The sequence below is a fragment of the Drosophila elegans genome, unplaced genomic scaffold, assembly GCF_018152505.1.
Source record: "Drosophila elegans isolate 14027-0461.03 unplaced genomic scaffold, ASM1815250v1 contig_397, whole genome shotgun sequence".
Lineage (NCBI taxonomy): Eukaryota > Metazoa > Arthropoda > Insecta > Diptera > Drosophilidae > Drosophila > Drosophila elegans.
Window position 1 is genome coordinate 3,072,843 of NW_024545782.1, and position 17,158 is coordinate 3,090,000.

Genomic DNA, 17,158 nt, shown 5'->3' on the forward strand with positions numbered 1-17,158 from the left:
TAACCTCTGCATTGGCCGATCTATGTGGGACTTACTACGTCATTGAGAACAACAACCATTGTGAGTGGAAGGAGCATAGCGGAGTCTGATTCGTTCTACGGATTCCTCACACGCCAAGAAGAGCAGCCAGCACATGTCTAGTCTCTAGACTCTAGGCCTTGCAGATACGAGCACGAGCATTAGCTGGAAATGGACCAGCAAATGAAAACTAAATGTTCTCTAAAATTAGACAAGCCGGACGCCCCGTAACTAGCTAAGCAGAGTATATCAATTCAAACAGAAGTGGGGGAAAAGCCAAAAAAAATTTTAAGATCGGAACATATTATACACAGAGAGCTTAATTTTTATGATAGGGATCAAGTAAAAAATTTTGTTTTAATTTTAAAAATAACAAAGTTATGATTTTAAGAATAGTTGCCTGTTGTTTAGTAGTATTTATAACAAAATGATTAGATAATATTTAACAACATAAAATATATATTTTAATTTAAAAATGAAAAACTGCTTATGCACAGAAAAAATCCAGTCAAAACGGTAAAAAAAAACAAGACCAGATGCTCTCAAAAAGTTTGTAAGGTCGTTTCTTGACAATTTATAAAATTTGAGCAAAAAATGTTAGGGTCGCATTCCAAACGAACGGGGTTACTTTAAGAACATTTTGTTATTGAATTACTAATAAGTAAAATTTGTCTTATTTACTTTCTTTTTGATTTCATTTGACTCTTTAAAATTAGAATGAAAGAAAATACGATAAACTGATAGGTACAGGAAAAAGGAAGTCGATCTAACCTTGACTCAAACCGAGGACCTTTGAATTTGTAACAGGTTGTGCAACACTGGCATCACATTTTACTTTGTACTAAGTCCGTTTAAGAATTCAAAGAAAAATGTTTGCAATCAAGTGTCTAACAGTTCTTTCGTTCTGTCTCTTACTGCTTAAAATAGGAACAGAATATTAACAAAAAAAAATTAATTGAAAACCTTAGTTTGACATTTCAGCACCGAAGCTTACCTACTTTTTGATATTCCTACAAAATTTAGTGTTAAGGAACGGCGTTCGATTTTTGTTAACAAACCTGTAAAAATTGTGAACAACAACTGGCGAACAGATTGTTCATAAAAATTATTTTCTTTATTTTTCTAGGTGTAGAAACAAGCATAACTGGCATGCTTACAGACTTAAATGTGTTTATACTCTAAGCTCTTTAGGTTTTGGGAATTTCCTTGCTTATTTACATCGTCTGACCAATTTTAATATCAGCAAGAGTATAAGTAAAAAAAACGAAAACAATTTTTTGAAATATTTGTGTTTATTGTCAACTGTTAAATCATAAGAGTCTAAAGAAAAATAAAATAAGTTATTTTAGCAGAAAATGTATCTATAAGCCCTCCAAAGTTCTCCAAGCCGCCTTACCATATATACCAAATGCTTCATCTGTGTTCTAAAATATTGTTATAAATTTAGCTCCATACATATACTCCTATATGTATGCATGTATATGGACAAGCGTACCATTTCTTTGAAATGGCAAAGTTAAATAAGCAACCAACTCAAGAGAGCTCCTAACTGACGGTCTTGCTGCGGGTCTTCTCCTTGGAGCTTCTCCTGGAGCCGGACGACCGTCTGGAGGAAGACTTGTCGCTGCTGCTCGAGATCCTCATCGGTTTCTTGCGCACCCAGAACTTGAGGGCAAAGGCGAGCTCCGCCTTCAGTGCCTGCCACGGGGTCACGCGCTCCTCCACTGCCACGTGTTGCACATTCCAGAGGAACTCGAAGATGCCCAGGATCACGCCGGTAAGGACGCCTCCGGCCAGTACAAGGAAGACGCCGCCCAACTCAATGATGGACAGCTCGTCGCCGTCCACCTCGTGGAAGGAGTCGCAGGTGACATTGTGGTTCTTCCACCACTTGTTCTTCATCTTGTACAGTTCGCCCTTTTCGCTCAACTGGAGTATGGACACGCTGAGGTTGGTTCGGTAGTCGGCCCCTGATCGAAATGGAAAGCACTGCTATCGATAATCCGCATTCACTGCACTCGCTGGCATGACGACTCACCCAGGGGCACGGCCAGGCCGTAGTGCTTCTCCCCGATCTGCTCACCGATTTGGGTCAGGTCGCAGTTGCGTTCGATGTTGTAGGTCAGGCTGGTGGTCTCCATCAGGAAGGCGTAGTCACCCTTCTCCTTGCGCACCCGGGCCACGCCCTCCTTGTTCGTACTGGTAAAGGCGGACGGGTTGAAGTCCTTCATCTGGTTCCAGGCCCGCTGGTAGTCAGTGTCGTTGGACTCGGAGAAGAACAGCGAGGTGCTGCCGCCTCGCATGCTGCCGAAGTGCACCTCGTCCTGTTCGATTAGGTCCTGCAGGCTCTTAATGCTACTCTGCCACTTGTTGCTGGTCAAAAAGGCCGCCAAATTGGCCGTGTACGTACTGAGCATCATCAGGGCGAAGAACCACCACATTCCAGTCAAAATACGCATGTGGGGACCTCTAATATTTTGAAAAACATATTGTATAGAAATAATTATATAATTGTATATCCATTTCGCAAAACTACTGATATGTATGCATTTTCATTGCTCTTTTGTATTTTTTTAACACCGATTTGTTTCATGAACATTTTGGATTTGGCTTATTATTTGTAAGATCTAATGCCAAACCGAAAATGCCATTAACAATAACTAGTAACCAGTTAGTTTTACAAACAATATCTGACCTAGGTAATATGTCACAACCCTGTTGCATTATAGAGCCCACCATCAGCCAAGTCGAGTTGTTCACATTCCATATATTCTCCAGCTCATCTGGATCCTGAATAGCTGGATTTGGTGGCAGCCATTCGCGATAGGAAAGCCTGAAAAAGGCTTATGAGCCTGGAAAGGCGTTCAGAATAGGTAAATCAAACAAATACCCACCTGGCGATAAAAACAAAAGCCAAAGTCATCACCAATTGGGCAAAGATCATGTAGATCCAGACCTCAACAGCAAAAGGCTCCAAGAAGGCAAACTGATTCTTCGGTTCCGGGGGGCTCTTGTAGTGCAGAATGCTGATGCCCAACTGCATGAAGGGCACCGTGAAGTCCACAACAGATCGTCGCAGTTGGGTAATTGTCAGGTCGCAAACGCCTATTTGAGCATGCTAAGATATAAGAAAATTAAATATATATACGTGGCTTTAGAGAATCCATTCCGATGTGACCTACATGGTCTATCAGTTTGCGTATAATTCCATCCCATTGCTTTGTCTCTGGGTTGTATTTGCCATTGCCGCTGACTATCATGAACTCATAATCGAACTCCATCAGCTCGGAAATTTTTCTGATGAGGTCTACGGCATACCCCTCGTACTTCTCGCGACCCCTAAAGTTCTCGTGATCCTCTCTAAGGAAAGCAAAGAAATTCTATGATCTGTCAAAAACCACTTGATTGCTGCAAACTGACTTCATCATAAAGTAGGGCTCTTCGTAGTGCGTTACCACTGTGTAGACCCTCCGCTGTTCCGAGAAATCCTGAGGGCTGCCGGCACTATCCAGTTCCAGATTGAGGCGACGCGTCTTAATTCCACTATCGGGCGTCCAGATCATCATGGGCTCGTTCACGGTGGGCTTGTAGATCTCGAGATTGAAGTGGGTGCGCTGGCCATTTTCGTCCAGCTTCATGTTCTCAGTCTTAAAGTGCGGCTCCACATCATCCTCGGAGATCGTCTTCATTTCGTTGACTATAAATGGTCCGAGCATCCAGGGAGAAGGACTGCCGCAGTGACGATTGGGTGGGTGAAAGGGCTGCATGGCAGCAATAACATTTCGGGCTGAGCTGGCAAACAGGACCACAGCGTCGTAGATAAGAATGGGCAGCATGGTTTGGTTTCCCAATATTTGCTGAGGAGTATTCCAAATTAGACCCAATCCCATGAGCACTCCAGATTCAACTTACATCCACCTTGGAAATACGCGTCTTCTTTCTTTCGAAGGGATTAGGGTCTACTATTTTCATTCGCACTGAGGTTATGTTAGCCTTAAAATCTTCATTATAGATATCCTTCAGTCCGGAACTATGCGTGTCCAGATGCGTGAGAAACCAGTTCTTTAAATAAATCTTTGTTTTTAAGGTGTTTTGGGTATTTCATATCAAGCTACATACCCTGAACGGTCCTTGCAGCTTGAAGTCCATGGAAATCTTTAACAGCTCCTTTAAAGTTTTCGGCTCACAGTCCAAAATTATGCGCTGTTCATGTAGGGTCTCATCTGCTTCCTTCCACAGTACCCGATAGTCATCTGAGTAGTCCGCCAAATTACGAAGCTTCACGTAGTCACTGTTGAGAGCTTGAATGTTCATAAGATCCTGTAGGCGTGCCAGCCCTAAGATGAGTGAAAAATAAATGTCATACTTAAGTCATTAAATCTTTATTTTAGAGAGATATAAAGCTAAAAATTTGATTTTCGAATTTGGGTACCTAAAATCTTTAAATTAGTAAATGAAAACAAGAAAGAACGCTTTAGTCCAGAACCTCGTTTCATTGTTTATAAAATTAAAGTTACCAGCAGATGGCGCTATGTGAAATTCTAATGGTGTGGAAAATAATAAAGGTTGAACGCCATCTGTCGGTAAGGCATATTGAAATTGAAATTCAAAACCACTATTTGTTTCCAAACAGTATGGTATGAAATACCATACTTTTGATGTAAACACTGTTAAAACTGCCATTGAAAAGGTTTTAATGTTTTTTCTGTTTGCTCTGTTTAAAATGTGTTACTATTGTATTAATTATTTATATAATTATTGCTTTATACATAACTGTTTTAATTTTTCGTCATTCAAGCTTAGAGCTTGAGTCAGCACTCACCCTCGGGCGTCTCATAGATCAAAGTGAAGGTGCGCCACTCGTAGTTGGTCTTGATGATCTCAAAGTAGGCGCGCGACAATACGGACAGGGAGGGGGCCACACTGACGGACATCTGGTGGTTCAGGTGCTCCTGGCGCGTGGCCTCCAGCTTCAGATCGTACTCAATGTGAGGAATGCCGGTCGTGTTTGCGATTTGCGCAACAATGTCTGCGATAGAAAGGGGACCGTCACAACGCGAACATATGCTAGCCTTACACTCGACGTACCACTGGCTGCCTTTGAACTTGGTCCGAAAATAGCCGCAACGCCATTGGAAATCAGTTCACACGCTGTACACGGAAGATGAATTCCTCATAACTTAGTTCTACGAGATCTGTGATTATCTACTTACTAATCTGCTGCAGAAGAAAACTGTCGTTGGTGGGCATAAAACGCTTGATGGTAACGAACCGCAATTCGGCGAACTTTAAATTGTTGACCTCGCGAAACGCCTGATCGAAGCTGAGTTCGATGTCTTTTTCATTTTCATAGAAGATCGCACCTAAGTGTATACCAAAATTTTGAGCCAAAAGCCTTTACGAATTGTTGAGGACCTACCCACGGTGATTTCATGGCGACCGTCACCGCCAAGGGCGAGACTGGCTTTGAAGTAGGCGATTATGAGTGCATAAATGTGGACTGGACGCAAACGCATTTTTCTTTCTTTCCTCCAAATTGTTGTTTACCTCAAGACACTCGAAACTAATTGAATTTTGTAAATGCACCAGCCATTTCGTTTTCACTTCTTAGCTGCATATGTACAAGTATATATAATATCTACGGACGCACACAGACTGGCACAGAAAACTAAGTAAAAAAACACATAGTGGGGTATTCTTAGGAATTTATTTTCACGCAACGGAAGCAGCCAGTCTTGGAGCGCTCCGCACGCCTACTGAATTGACTGCCGGACCGAGTGGCACAGCCAAGAATGGGATCTCAGCCGGCGAACTCTCTCCAGTCGTCGAGAGCGAGCCCATCCCACATCTCGTATACGCAACGTGCTCTCCGGATGCTTTGCGGCGCTTGTCCATGACGTCGGCGGCATCAGACAGTCTGGCCGGCCGTTCGCCACTTCCTCCGCTCGATTGTTTTTCCTCTTCTCGATTGCGTGCCAAATATTTTGAGGATCGGCCATTTGAAGTGCTTTTGTGTACAATATCTAGCGGAACTGCATGTATTCTGGAACCGGATGTATTCTAAAATGAAATCAGCAAGAGATAAAATGCGAATTCATACTTACATTATTTAAAAAAAATATTTTATATTTCACTTTAAATGTGCTTTGGCGGCAAATAAAAATCCGATTTGTTGGTCCACTTTGTTAAACATTTCAATCACATCTTCCGTCATATACGATGATTGTATAGGACAGTCGGTGACTTAGGATATATTCTAAAATGAAATCAGCAAGAGATAGAATCTAAGTTGATACTTACATTATTGAAAAAGACTTTCATATTTCACTTTTAATTTGCTATGGCGGCAAACAAAAATCCGATTTGTTGGTCCACTTTGTTTGTTAAACATTTCAATCACATCTTCCGTCGTATACGATGATCGTAAATGACAGTCGATCCATGTTTTGGCGACTCTATAAATTTGCATCGTGGATGCTCGTCGGTAATATATTTTTCAATAGTGAGCAGAGAGCCATCGCCCTTGTACAAGAAACATAGGCCCTTGACGGCATCCGGAATAATCTTGTAGTTATCGGAGTCGTTGTAAAAGACCTTGCCATTGTTCCAAGTGATGAAGCTCAGATCCTGTTGATTGGGTTCTAGGCGACGGCGGCCGGCGAAAATATCTGCCCAAGGGTGACCCTTGACCCCAGCGCCCTGGAAGCAACGTAAGCTTTGCTCCAAGTCAATGTAGCCCGACACACAAAAACCCTTGGAGTCACGTGTGCTCACAAAGATGATGGTCTAAAAGAAATGGATAAACTATTAGCTATCGATTAGAAAAATGTTTTAGACAATTTTATTATGATATTTTGAATCTTAAATGAATCGAACCAGTTTACTATTTGTATTTAAAATATTAAGCTGATCATGGAGGTTACTAAATTTTGCGAGACGTTTTCTTTTCCTCACTTTAGCTTATGTGTATGAATCGTTTCTCATCCCTTCAGTTAACGAACAATTATTTCGGCAGGTAAATTAATTTAAAAATCTCTTTGTTTAACTAAACTTAACTTCATCAAAAATCGATCTGAAATCAAAGTTGAGTAATATAACACGAAAAACTTTGATTCTAAAACTAAAATAAAATAAAACAAAAAATGCATACAAAACTGCGAAAATGAATTATCGGAATTGGACTTAGCATTCAATTTTTCGTGTAGAAAAACTTTATTAGCGAACAGTGAATTTTGAAAGAAAAGTTTCTTACCGACAGCGTTTTCGATACATTTAGCTTCTCGCGCTCAGCAAGAGCCATGGTCAGCGGGTCGTTAGCGACACTTTTATCGCTGAAATAGATGAACTTTCCCAGGGTAGGAAGGTGCACCTCGTTGAACTGGGAAGGTGTCATCACCATCGTGCCCACTGCGGCTCTCAAGGGCACTTGGCGGAGCACTACACTATCATTGGGAAGATACCGTCTGTCCTCCACCTTGATGAACGAATTGAGGTAGTTAGTGTAGGCGGTGCCGTGTTTTCTTTCCATATCGCTAGTCTGTTTCAGTTGCTTTTCGGCTTCAAATATTTTTAAATCTGGTTCCTTTTCATCCATTACAAGCAGTTTTGCTACTGCACCAAGATAATACGAATGAAACGGCCGCTCTAGTACTAAAACAGTGCTATCTTTATAGACGTAGATGTATCAATAACCATTTTCATGTGTAATGTGTAAGCCAGAAACGAGAAATGACAGCCAAACAAAATGTACATAAAGTTGAAAAATAGCTCTGATAAGGAACACTAACACACAATAAACACACATCACAAACAACATTTTGTGGACTTTTTCTTAGCCCACACAAAGAGCACGAATCAGCTCTCGGCTGAAGTCCGTCCACATCCACGCCAACAATCACACTAAAATGAGCGCACAGGGCAAGAATGTCGATTTCAGCGTTTTGGAGTTCGACACCTACAATGACTACATCACCTCGTTTGCCACCGTTGAGGACTACCGATATCTGAGCAACCAGAACACGATCAAGACCATCGTCCAGTTGGGCTATCGCACCACCAAGATTCCCTATACTTCGGACGAATATGTGAAGAGGGTTGACATAGCCTTGGAGGCCATTAGGCCAAAGACAACCCACATTGGCCTGTTCTGCGACCTCATGGCGCCCACTAACAAGGACCCCGTGCTTCTGGAGTTTAAGTCCCGCGAGTTGCTCAACTTGAACAAAATTCTGTCGGTAAGACAATCGCATTCTATAAAAGACTTCATGCTCTAATCACTATGGGCGACGGTACAAGTAGTGACGATGGGCACCAAGAGCGTGTAGATAGGAGACTACAATGCATAGCCGCACAATTGAAATCTTGCTGTGATTGTCCGATCGTGACATGCATTACACCAATCGAAAGGTATCGCTAATAGAATGTGGTGTGCATACCAAGACTTTTCAAAATTTATTTGGTTCAGGATAGAGCGGTGAAAATAACATATGTACTATTTTATTTTTAATTGGAGCTTCTGGGACCGGATAGGAAAATCTTTAGTTTGGTTACAATTTTGTTGAAATTAAGCGTCGAAAGACACCAAGCTGGCCTGAGAATTTATTCTAATATACTTTTAATTGTATATTTCAAAATGTTAATTTTTGAGCCTCTTTTTGTCGGTTTGAAGGGTTTTTTTAGAACCCTAGACCCTAAAATTATCTTAATTGCTAATTTCGCTGCCTTGATATAGTTACTATATTTTTAAAATTTTAACAAGTTTTTTTTTAACGGCCTTATCTTTTTTTTTACTTTTTTGATATTAAGCAAAAAAACGGAAACTTTTCTTAGTTCAAAGCAGCTAACTCTGCCTAGGCATTAATTTCTTCTTAAAGTATGCATCGTTAATTTAGGGAGAAAAATTGTTTCAAAAAGCGTTTTTAAGTCAAAGAAAGAAGCGTATTTACTTAATATTAATAAATTTTTAAATAATTTTTACAAATTAAATTTTAAAACTATTTTTAATTTAAGTTAACTTGCTTACCGAAGTTTGCTAGTTAATCTTTAAAGTCTTTCATCAACGTAGTTTGCTCAAGTTTTGTATTTGGCACTCTTATTTGGAATTCTCATGTCACAAGTCAAACATTTTTGGAGTTGAAGGTGCGATTGTCACTTTATTTTCAGCTCATCAAGAGGTGTTTGTGTTTGATATTAAAAGTTTTTGTTAGAAATAAGTCCTATGACTGCAGAGCTCCAAGACCTAGTTACAATAAAATAAAACATCAAAACCACGACCACGAGAAATCCCTTTATGACTTGGCTATTGAAAAAACCATAACACACAGTTTTGACAATGCATGAAAATTGTACAGCGTTGTTTTATTAAAAATTACCGTTACAGGTGTCAATAATAAAATTGTTTTTGTCAGAAAGCAGTATCAAAACAAGCTGTTGATAGTGCAAATATTAAAAATAACTACAATTTGACTTCAATATTCTTGGTGTTTTCATAAAAATGTTATAGCATACTCTTAGGACCACCAAAAAAAGTGCTTTTAGATCTTTTGATGTGTTGGCATTCTTTTCCAAATATAAAATTAACAATAAAAAATTAGGACTTTTTTGGGTTTAAAGATATTTAGCCAAAAAGTTTCACTATAGCAAAAGGATTATAGGTTCAGGCAGTAAAATTCAGTACGGCCGATATATAGAGTCAAAGTTTATGGGTACTCCACCGAAGGGTGGAGAAATTTCAATGATGAGGTCGTGTTCAGCTTACCGAGATTTATTTTACCTGTATAGTCGTACCAACGTATTTTTCATCGACCTCGATTACTTGCACATGTAATTATAAACATCTGAAATGGGTTGAAACGCAGAAAAACTACCAAGCTCGAAATGTGTTATATATCAAAAGTTGCATAATCTCAAAAGCTATAAGAACTTGAGAAAAAAATATATGATATCGTAAAGCAATATTCTAAACTATCAAATTATAAATAGGTCAAAACGAATTTAAAAAAAATAAAATATAAAGTTACATTTTTATTTATTTGTTTTTAACAGTTTGATTATTTCCATGGGAGCTTTAAGATAAAGTCGTAATTCTGAAATCATAACCTATGATGATCTATGATCTCGATTTAGAAAAAAAATTAAAAAACAGTTAATATTTTTTTTATTTATTTTTCCGATGGGAGTTACATATTATAGTCGTGCGTTCCGACTTATATACTTTCTGCAATAGAAAGATAACTTTTGGGGAAGTCTCATGCAGATAGTTTAAGACTAGCTTGCGTAGAAACGGACAGACGGACATGGCTAGATCGACTCTCCTAGTGATGCTGATCAAGAATATATATATTTTATAGGGTCGGATGTGTCTCCCTGCCCTCTGCAAGGGTATAAAAAGCGCAGTTTATCCCTCAACTTGATTACACCACTAGTTGACTGCAGATATGTCTTACTTATCTTATCTTATCTTAACTTAATTTATACCTTTTTTCCAAACAGACAATCGTCTTTACCTCATACATCAACATCGACGGCTCAGAGATCTCCGGCTACATTGACCTGGAGATGAGCTGGCGCAACTGCTTCCGCGAGACCGTGAAACACACTGACTGGCGGGGAGTCTTCGGTGGTCGCTCGCGGCTGAAGCCCATGCCCCACCATCTCAGCTACTCGAATCCTCGGTACAACATTGTCAAGTACACCGACAGTGACAACTACAACGTGATGCACGACCACGACTACGGACTGATGTTCATGCACCGAGGCGACCACAAAATGATCTCGGTGGGCGGCCAGACCAATATGTACTCTCGGAACGCAAAGCGCTCGATGGTATACTCTCCCAGGTTTGGATACGTCGTCTTTTACGATCACATTGTGCGCAAGAAGGTCTAAGACGTGAAGAGAGGTCGATACAGTCAACACCAAAATTATGTCTTTGGCATGAGTAATAAAGTATACACAGAACAAAAAAAGTGTCAGTTCAATTCAATATTCATAGGTCAATTTAATTTAACTGATAACTAACTAAGTTTCAGAAAACACCCAAAAGCCAAGATGACCTAAGAAGTATCAAATTGACCTACTTATACTTAAATTTGACACTTTTACACACAGAATATAAAATTAGGGTACAATCAAACCCTCTATAACACTAAGATGAGTAACGAGAATCAAAAATTTGTCTCTATGCAGCTGCTTTTTTGTGAAGCCATATCAAAACATACTTTACATGCATATGCGTTTTACACATACTTAGAATTTCTTAAAGATGACCTTGAATTTTTGGTCTAACCTAAATTACCTTCCCAATTTTAAATAACTTGATTTCTAAATCATGTTGACAAAAAAAAAAACAAAAGTAATAGGGGCTTTTTGCACTTAGAATGCAAGCCGTTAGTGGCGCAGCGCGTAATAGCCTTTTTCCACAGAGATTTATTCACCATCCGTTTAACGGATGATCCATAAGATTGTGAGGTTACACAAATTTCCGGGTTAGTCCGGATAGTCAGTCTATGTTTTTTCCCAGCAGTCCTTCCCTGCTTCGAAGCCAGAAATTGCTGCCTTGGCCAGAAAAGGTCATACACTCCGCAGCGTCTGGATGAGGACAAGGCATGCCATCGACATGGAAAGGTTAATGAAGGCTGCTGTATCATAACTTAAAAAAGTCCTTCGTTTAGCCAGGTCTGAATTCTTTATGGAGGTGCAGGTCAGAGAAGATGGTGCTGTTTGACGGGTTTTCAAAGGAGAGCACCACTGTTTTTAAAAAAGATCAAGAATCCCCGTATATATGTATGGGAGTTATTTCCAGTTAGAGATCCATCAGTAATGCATTGTGGACCTTCGAGCAGGATTTGCTGCGCTTGCTATTGTTATCGCGAAAAAAACACAAAAAAGCCGCGTATTTGCTAACATTCCAATACCAAATTTAACTCTGGCGTCGTTTATATTCAACATCTTCGATTTTACTTTCTCAAATTAAATTGTTTGTCAACAAGCCCAGCTGATTGACAGTGTGACCGAAGCACACAAGCTCGGGTGAACTCTGGAAACTTTGGTCTCACTAGAAAGAATAAAGTTTTTTCGCTGGCGAAACTGTTTGTCAATCTGAGTACTAGGCTTAATCCAGGATTTTCAGGCCTGTTCGTTAACATTTACGTTATAAGCTAAAAGGAATACCAGAAACAGCTGTCTAACAAAACGTATGTTCACTTTTGTCAGTGCCTTTTTTCAGTCTTCGGTTAATAACTTCGAAAGTTATTGGTGAATAAAGGCGATATTTTGCTTTTTGTCTTATAATTAAATTTAAAACAAGACTGCATCATTAATTTTACTGGAAACTCTACAGAGCTGGCTAAACTCCAATAATAGGGGTCGTATGTAGACTTTAGTCTGCCACTGTATGTTTTATTTCTTTGCTTATTTTACTTTCTCAAAGTAAGACGCCTATCTGGGTGTACTCCGAGATATGTGACTTTATTTGTAGATGGTATCAGTAAGTTATGAAGTGATACATAATTTTTCTTCTATCGTTCCCTTTATTGCGCCAATCAGATAACCATTTTTCCAATTGGGGTAGATGAAAAGGTAGTAATGATGATGCCTTAAGTGGACATTTTGAGCGACCTAAGTTGGTTTCTGGGTATATTTACCGTGGTAAATACTGGGATGCTGCCTTGTGGTGACAAACTTTTTGGTTAAAATATACGATAAAGATTCGCTGTTTTTAAATTAAATTTTTACATAGCTCCCAATCCAAAAATCATAAAAAAATGAAGACTTCGTTGTTCACATTCTTAAAAATGTGGTAATGGGTTAATATTTTAGAGCATTGGTTTTAGTTTCATTAAAATCGGACAACTATATTATATAGCTTCTATGGGAACAATAGGGAAAAAATATATGACAAAATTATATCCTAGCATTTTTTAATCTATTCATTACAAAGTAATGTTTTATTAATGTAGAATAACGATTTTATTTTTATTTTTTATACCGGACAACGATATCTTATAGCTGGAACTGGAACGATCAAAAGGTTTAGCGGAAAATCATTATAGATTCATAGTTGTTAAACATTCTATTAAGCATGAAAATCAAAATATTCTAGTTTTAGAAAATAGTTCAATTATGGCACGAAATCTAGCAGTTGTAGCAATTTGACGACATATTAATTTTTAACAGTTCAGCATGCACTAAATATCGGAATCGATCATTCTTCCCCTCCCCCCTGCATTGCTCACTAACGAAATAGAAAAATTGTTCGTTTTTTATGAACGATTTAATAAGAAGTTTATGGTACGCGATGTAAGGCTCTGCCATAAGTCATAACGAAAAAAAAGCATTTTATTGGCACCGCTTCAAGTGGAAACAAAACTGTGCTCCCAAATTTTGCTTTTAATTATTTATTGCTCTCAGAATGTTTTATATTGTTTAGAATGGGCAGAGCAAAACAAACTGCACGGGATCCTCTCTCGGGATCTTTTTCGCTCGCGGGCTTTTAAAATTAGCATAGCTCTGATTCTGTTCTAATTTCTTATGTCGAGCAATGCTCATTGCTGTGCAGACCTCCGAACATTGCAGTTGAAAACGTGCGAACATTTATTTGGCCAGCTTTACATCATCCTCAAAGGCAGTCAACTTAATAAGTTTAATTTGATGGATATCTCTAAGTAAAAGCATGCAAAATGTATTCGGTATTCTTCACGCATATCCTACTGATTGTACTGCCAGTTCTGGCAGATAGAAATCAGTTTATGGTGGGTGAGTTTCTTTCAAATTAGGTCACAGTCTCAACTGCGGCTATTCGAGTAAAATTGTCGCACGTTCTCTAGGTAGCATCTTTACATCGGACAAAGATGAATCGGAAATCGCATTCCGAACTGCTGTGGACCGAGCAAACATTTTAGAGCGGAATATAGAACTTGTTCCAATTGTGATGTATGCCAACACGGATGATAGTTTTATCATGGAAAAAATGGGTAAGTATTGGATAAAGTTAGCAGTATATTGGAAGCTGTATAGATCAAGTGGATATAAGATGTGACTATTTAATAATAATAATTCCAATAATGTAGAATAAGTAGTAAGGACTATGTGAAGATTAGAATAGGGTAACACTTGAATTTAGAGAGACAATTGGAAGCAGACGTGAAAAAGCTAAGCTGAACAGAAATTAAATAAAATAAAAAATCAAGAATTGAAATAAGTAATATAAGCCTGCGTCAACATTAGATTTGTGACTTACCATCGCCTGTAAAATAACACACTAAGCTTTGACATAATATTTACAAATCTTTCTTAAAAATCCATTTCTACTTTAGTTTGCAATTTGATTTCCCAAGGAGTAATTGCCATCTTCGGGCCCAGTACAGGAAGCAGTTCTGGCAAGTTTTTAAATTTGTTCAATCTATAAAACGAAATGTTATTCCCATGCTCCATCGCAGACATAATTGCCTCAATATGTGACACACTAGATATACCGCACATAATATACGACTGGATCCCAAATGAATCTATACCAGATCGAGAGCACTCAACAATGACCCTGAATGTTCATCCAGATAACCTTTTGCTATCCCAGGGACTGGCTGAGATTGTGCAGAGTTTTGGCTGGCGAAGCTTTACTGTAGTCTATGAGACGGACAGAGGTAATCTCTACTAAAACCACGCGAGAAAGAATTTAATTCTTGTGACATTCTAGAGCTGCAGCAACTTCAGGATATTTTGCAAATCGGTGAACCGAGCAGCAACCCAACTACAGTGAAACAACTGGGGCCGGATGACGACCATAGGCCTTTCCTAAAGGAGATTAAACTCTCCACTGACAACTGTTTGATCCTGCACTGTGCTCCAGATAACCTGTTGAAAATATTGGAACAAGCAAATGAGCTAAAAATGTTAGGCGAATATCAGGTGCATATTCAAAAGATGTCCTTATAATTTAATTTATTCATTTCAATACCTTCAGAGCGTATTTATACCTCTTCTGGATACTCATTCCATCGAGTTTGGAGACCTTTCTGGGGTCGAAGCCAACATAACAACGGTGCGTCTAATGGATCCAACCGATTTCCACGTCAAAAACGTAGTCCACGACTGGGAGGAGCGCGAAAAACGTGAGGGGCGCTATTTCAAAGTCGAGCCTGAGCGAGTGAAAACCCAGATGATACTGCTCAATGATGCCGTTTGGCTATTTTCCAAGGGACTTACTGAGCTCGGAATTTTCGAGGAGCTTTCTGCTCCCGAATTAGAATGCAGGCGGAAGAAACCATGGCCATTTGGCAAACGAATCATTGAGTTCATGAAAGCGGTAAGTTATTCAGAATCTAGCTGGGTACCAAATATATCAATTAATAATTTTTATAAGCAAAAGATTAATGCTTTAAAAAACTCCTAAATACCATGGGATCTTTAAAAATATATTGTAAATGAAAAAAATAATTTTAACTTCTCTAATTTCCGGTTCTTTAGGACTTAGTAATGGTTGAATAAATCAGAGTTATTCTTTAAATTTTTTTAATCAAAAAACGATCTCATATAGGGGCCATTCAAACGATCGAATAATTGAGGTTGAAATCATCATAGCTTCAATGTTTTTAGCTATAAACGCAAATAATTCATAATGAATATTTTTTAAAGAATATTTATGTTTTACAATAGCTGCAAGGGCTTATAAACTCCGGCTTGCCAAAGTTTGCTTCCTTTCTTATTATTAATAAATTGAAATAGTTACTATCCCTGCTTTGTAGCGATCTGAAGAGACTTCCACGGGACGGATTGACTTCAATGAGAATGGCCAAAGAAGCTTCTTCACCTTACGCTTCATGGAACTAAATGCTGGCGGCTTCTTGGATCTAGCCACTTGGGATCCGGTGAACGGCTTGGATGTCCTTAACGACGACGAAGAGAGCGAGAAGAGGGTTGGCCAGAAGCTGTCGAATAAGACATTTATTGTCTCATCCCGCCTGGGAGCCCCGTTTCTCACGCTGCGAGAGCCGGAGGAAGGAGAAGTCCTGAGTGGAAACTCCCGCTACGAGGGCTATTCCATTGACCTCATCGACGAAATAGCAAAAATGCTGAATTTTAAGTACGAATTCCGAATGTCTCCCGATGGCAAGTACGGGGCTCTGAACAAGGTGACCCAGACATGGGATGGCATCGTGAGACAACTGATCGATGGGGTAAGTTAAATAACAATTAAATAACAACAACAAATTAAAATCAACAAAATCCTCGTTTGAGTGAATTAGCAACTGAAATTTAAGAATTAGTTGTATGGCCCTTTTTTTATGCAGATTTTGTACATGTAAAAAGAATTGGATTTCTAATAATGATGATAAAAACCGACAAAATTTGGAAAATTTTCCTGCTTCTCCCAGATCCACCACATCAATGCCACCTTAAGAACCTCACACCGAAATTAATTTAATTGCTTTATCTTGAAGATATGACGTTAGCAAATCCAACCACCTAAAAATCCTAACAATCCCCTGGTAAATCTTTTCTATATGTTAAGTGCCATTTGCAGATGTTACCGAAGAAAACAGGTGTCTTATAGTCGAAAAAAAACTAGTTTTTCTTAAAAAAAAAATCCGTATAAATACGGTCGATTGTTGAGTTTAATAGCTTGTTATACTTTTGCAGAGGGTATTTTAATTCCAGTCATACGTTTGCATCGCAGTGAAGGAGATATTTCCGATCCCATAAAATATCAAAAATATTTTATCAGTATCACTAGGAGTGTCGATCTAGCCATGTCCGACTCATCCGACCTTTTCTACGCAAACTAGTCCCTCAATTTTAAAGCTAACTGCATGAAACTTTCCCAAAAGTTGTCGGCCATGAAAAGTTACATTTTTTTACGCTCATAGCTTTCAAACAAGTTAAACCACAGAAAACAAGAAAGAAAGCAAACTTCGGCAAGCCGAAGTTCATATACCCTTGCAGCTATCGCAAGAATTAAATATTTTTGAAAACATTAAAATTATGATTTACTTGCGAATATGTTTAAAAACATTGAAGCTATGACGATTTGCAGCTTAATTATTTGATAGTTATTTTATATATTTTTATTATTTGTATGGGAGCTATATGATATAGTCGTCCGATTTTGATGAAATTTAAACCATAATTCTGAAATATTTAA

The 17,158-nt window shown here is 38.7% G+C and overlaps 4 protein-coding genes across 5 annotated transcripts in view; 2 read left to right on the plus strand and 2 right to left on the minus strand.

Annotated features, from left to right (window-relative positions):
* Nucleotides 1-1,291: 1,291 nt before the first annotated feature.
* On the minus strand, nt 1,292-5,615 carry LOC108140106 (glutamate receptor ionotropic, kainate 2). The gene is made up of 12 exons (XM_017262810.2): nt 5,438-5,615; nt 5,232-5,381; nt 5,107-5,169; nt 4,841-5,047; nt 4,138-4,355; nt 3,931-4,080; nt 3,439-3,875; nt 3,201-3,378; nt 2,913-3,136; nt 2,714-2,851; nt 2,057-2,487; nt 1,292-1,988 (listed from the first exon to the last, which is right to left on the minus strand). Exons 1-12 carry the CDS (start codon nt 5,532-5,534, stop codon nt 1,564-1,566), a joined length of 2,718 nt encoding a protein of 905 aa, XP_017118299.1. The 5' UTR covers nt 5,535-5,615; the 3' UTR covers nt 1,292-1,563.
* A 96-nt stretch (nt 5,616-5,711) lies between these two features.
* Nucleotides 5,712-7,753, minus strand: LOC108140115 (cilia- and flagella-associated protein 299). 2 transcript variants are annotated; one of them, XM_017262819.2, is made up of 4 exons: nt 7,271-7,753; nt 6,319-6,804; nt 6,123-6,261; nt 5,712-6,061 (listed from the first exon to the last, which is right to left on the minus strand). In XM_017262819.2, the coding sequence occupies exons 1-2, from the start codon at nt 7,610-7,612 to the stop codon at nt 6,415-6,417; spliced, it is 732 nt and encodes a 243-aa protein (XP_017118308.1). In that variant the 5' UTR covers nt 7,613-7,753; the 3' UTR covers nt 5,712-6,061; nt 6,123-6,261; nt 6,319-6,414. The 2 variants fall into 2 exon arrangements, with proteins under 2 accessions (XP_017118308.1, XP_017118314.1); XM_017262825.2 differs by lacking the exons at nt 6,123-6,261; nt 7,271-7,753 and having other exon boundaries at nt 5,712-6,078; nt 6,319-6,407.
* A 9-nt stretch (nt 7,754-7,762) lies between these two features.
* Nucleotides 7,763-10,985, plus strand: LOC108140131 (cilia- and flagella-associated protein 299). The gene is made up of 2 exons (XM_017262835.2): nt 7,763-8,252; nt 10,510-10,985. The coding sequence occupies exons 1-2, from the start codon at nt 7,923-7,925 to the stop codon at nt 10,903-10,905; spliced, it is 726 nt and encodes a 241-aa protein (XP_017118324.1). The 5' UTR covers nt 7,763-7,922; the 3' UTR covers nt 10,906-10,985.
* Nucleotides 10,986-13,588: 2,603 nt separating this feature from the next.
* The window catches only part of LOC108140097 (glutamate receptor ionotropic, kainate 2), an 11,198-nt gene continuing 7,628 nt past the window's right edge, over nt 13,589-17,158 (plus strand). The window contains exons 1-7 of the mRNA XM_041708763.1: nt 13,589-13,773; nt 13,845-13,991; nt 14,334-14,396; nt 14,457-14,660; nt 14,714-14,925; nt 14,981-15,322; nt 15,762-16,193. Of these exons, the coding sequence (XP_041564697.1) occupies nt 13,698-13,773; nt 13,845-13,991; nt 14,334-14,396; nt 14,457-14,660; nt 14,714-14,925; nt 14,981-15,322; nt 15,762-16,193 (1,476 nt within the window). The 5' untranslated portion in view covers nt 13,589-13,697. The remainder of the gene's footprint in view (nt 13,774-13,844; nt 13,992-14,333; nt 14,397-14,456; nt 14,661-14,713; nt 14,926-14,980; nt 15,323-15,761; nt 16,194-17,158) is intronic.

What these genes read in the sequence shown, in the direction of transcription:
- LOC108140106 (XM_017262810.2), bottom strand. Translation starts at nt 5,534, where the DNA reads ATGCGTTTGCGTCCAGTCCACATTTATGCACTCATAATCGCCTACTTC. An exon ending in AAGTTCAAAGGCAGCCAGTG is followed by an intron (nt 5,048 to 5,106) that starts GTACGTCGAGTG and finishes TTTCTATCGCAG; the next exon opens with ACATTGTTGCGCAAATCGCA. An exon ending in GAGCCCTACTTTATGATGAA is followed by an intron (nt 3,379 to 3,438) that starts GTCAGTTTGCAG and finishes TGCTTTCCTTAG; the next exon opens with AGAGGATCACGAGAACTTTA.
- LOC108140115 (XM_017262819.2), bottom strand. Translation starts at nt 7,612, where the DNA reads ATGGATGAAAAGGAACCAGATTTAAAAATATTTGAAGCCGAAAAGCAA. An exon ending in ATGTATCGAAAACGCTGTCG is followed by an intron (nt 6,805 to 7,270) that starts GTAAGAAACTTT and finishes CATTTCTTTTAG; the next exon opens with ACCATCATCTTTGTGAGCAC.
- LOC108140131 (XM_017262835.2), top strand. Translation starts at nt 7,923, where the DNA reads ATGAGCGCACAGGGCAAGAATGTCGATTTCAGCGTTTTGGAGTTCGAC. An exon ending in ACTTGAACAAAATTCTGTCG is followed by an intron (nt 8,253 to 10,509) that starts GTAAGACAATCG and finishes TTTTCCAAACAG; the next exon opens with ACAATCGTCTTTACCTCATA.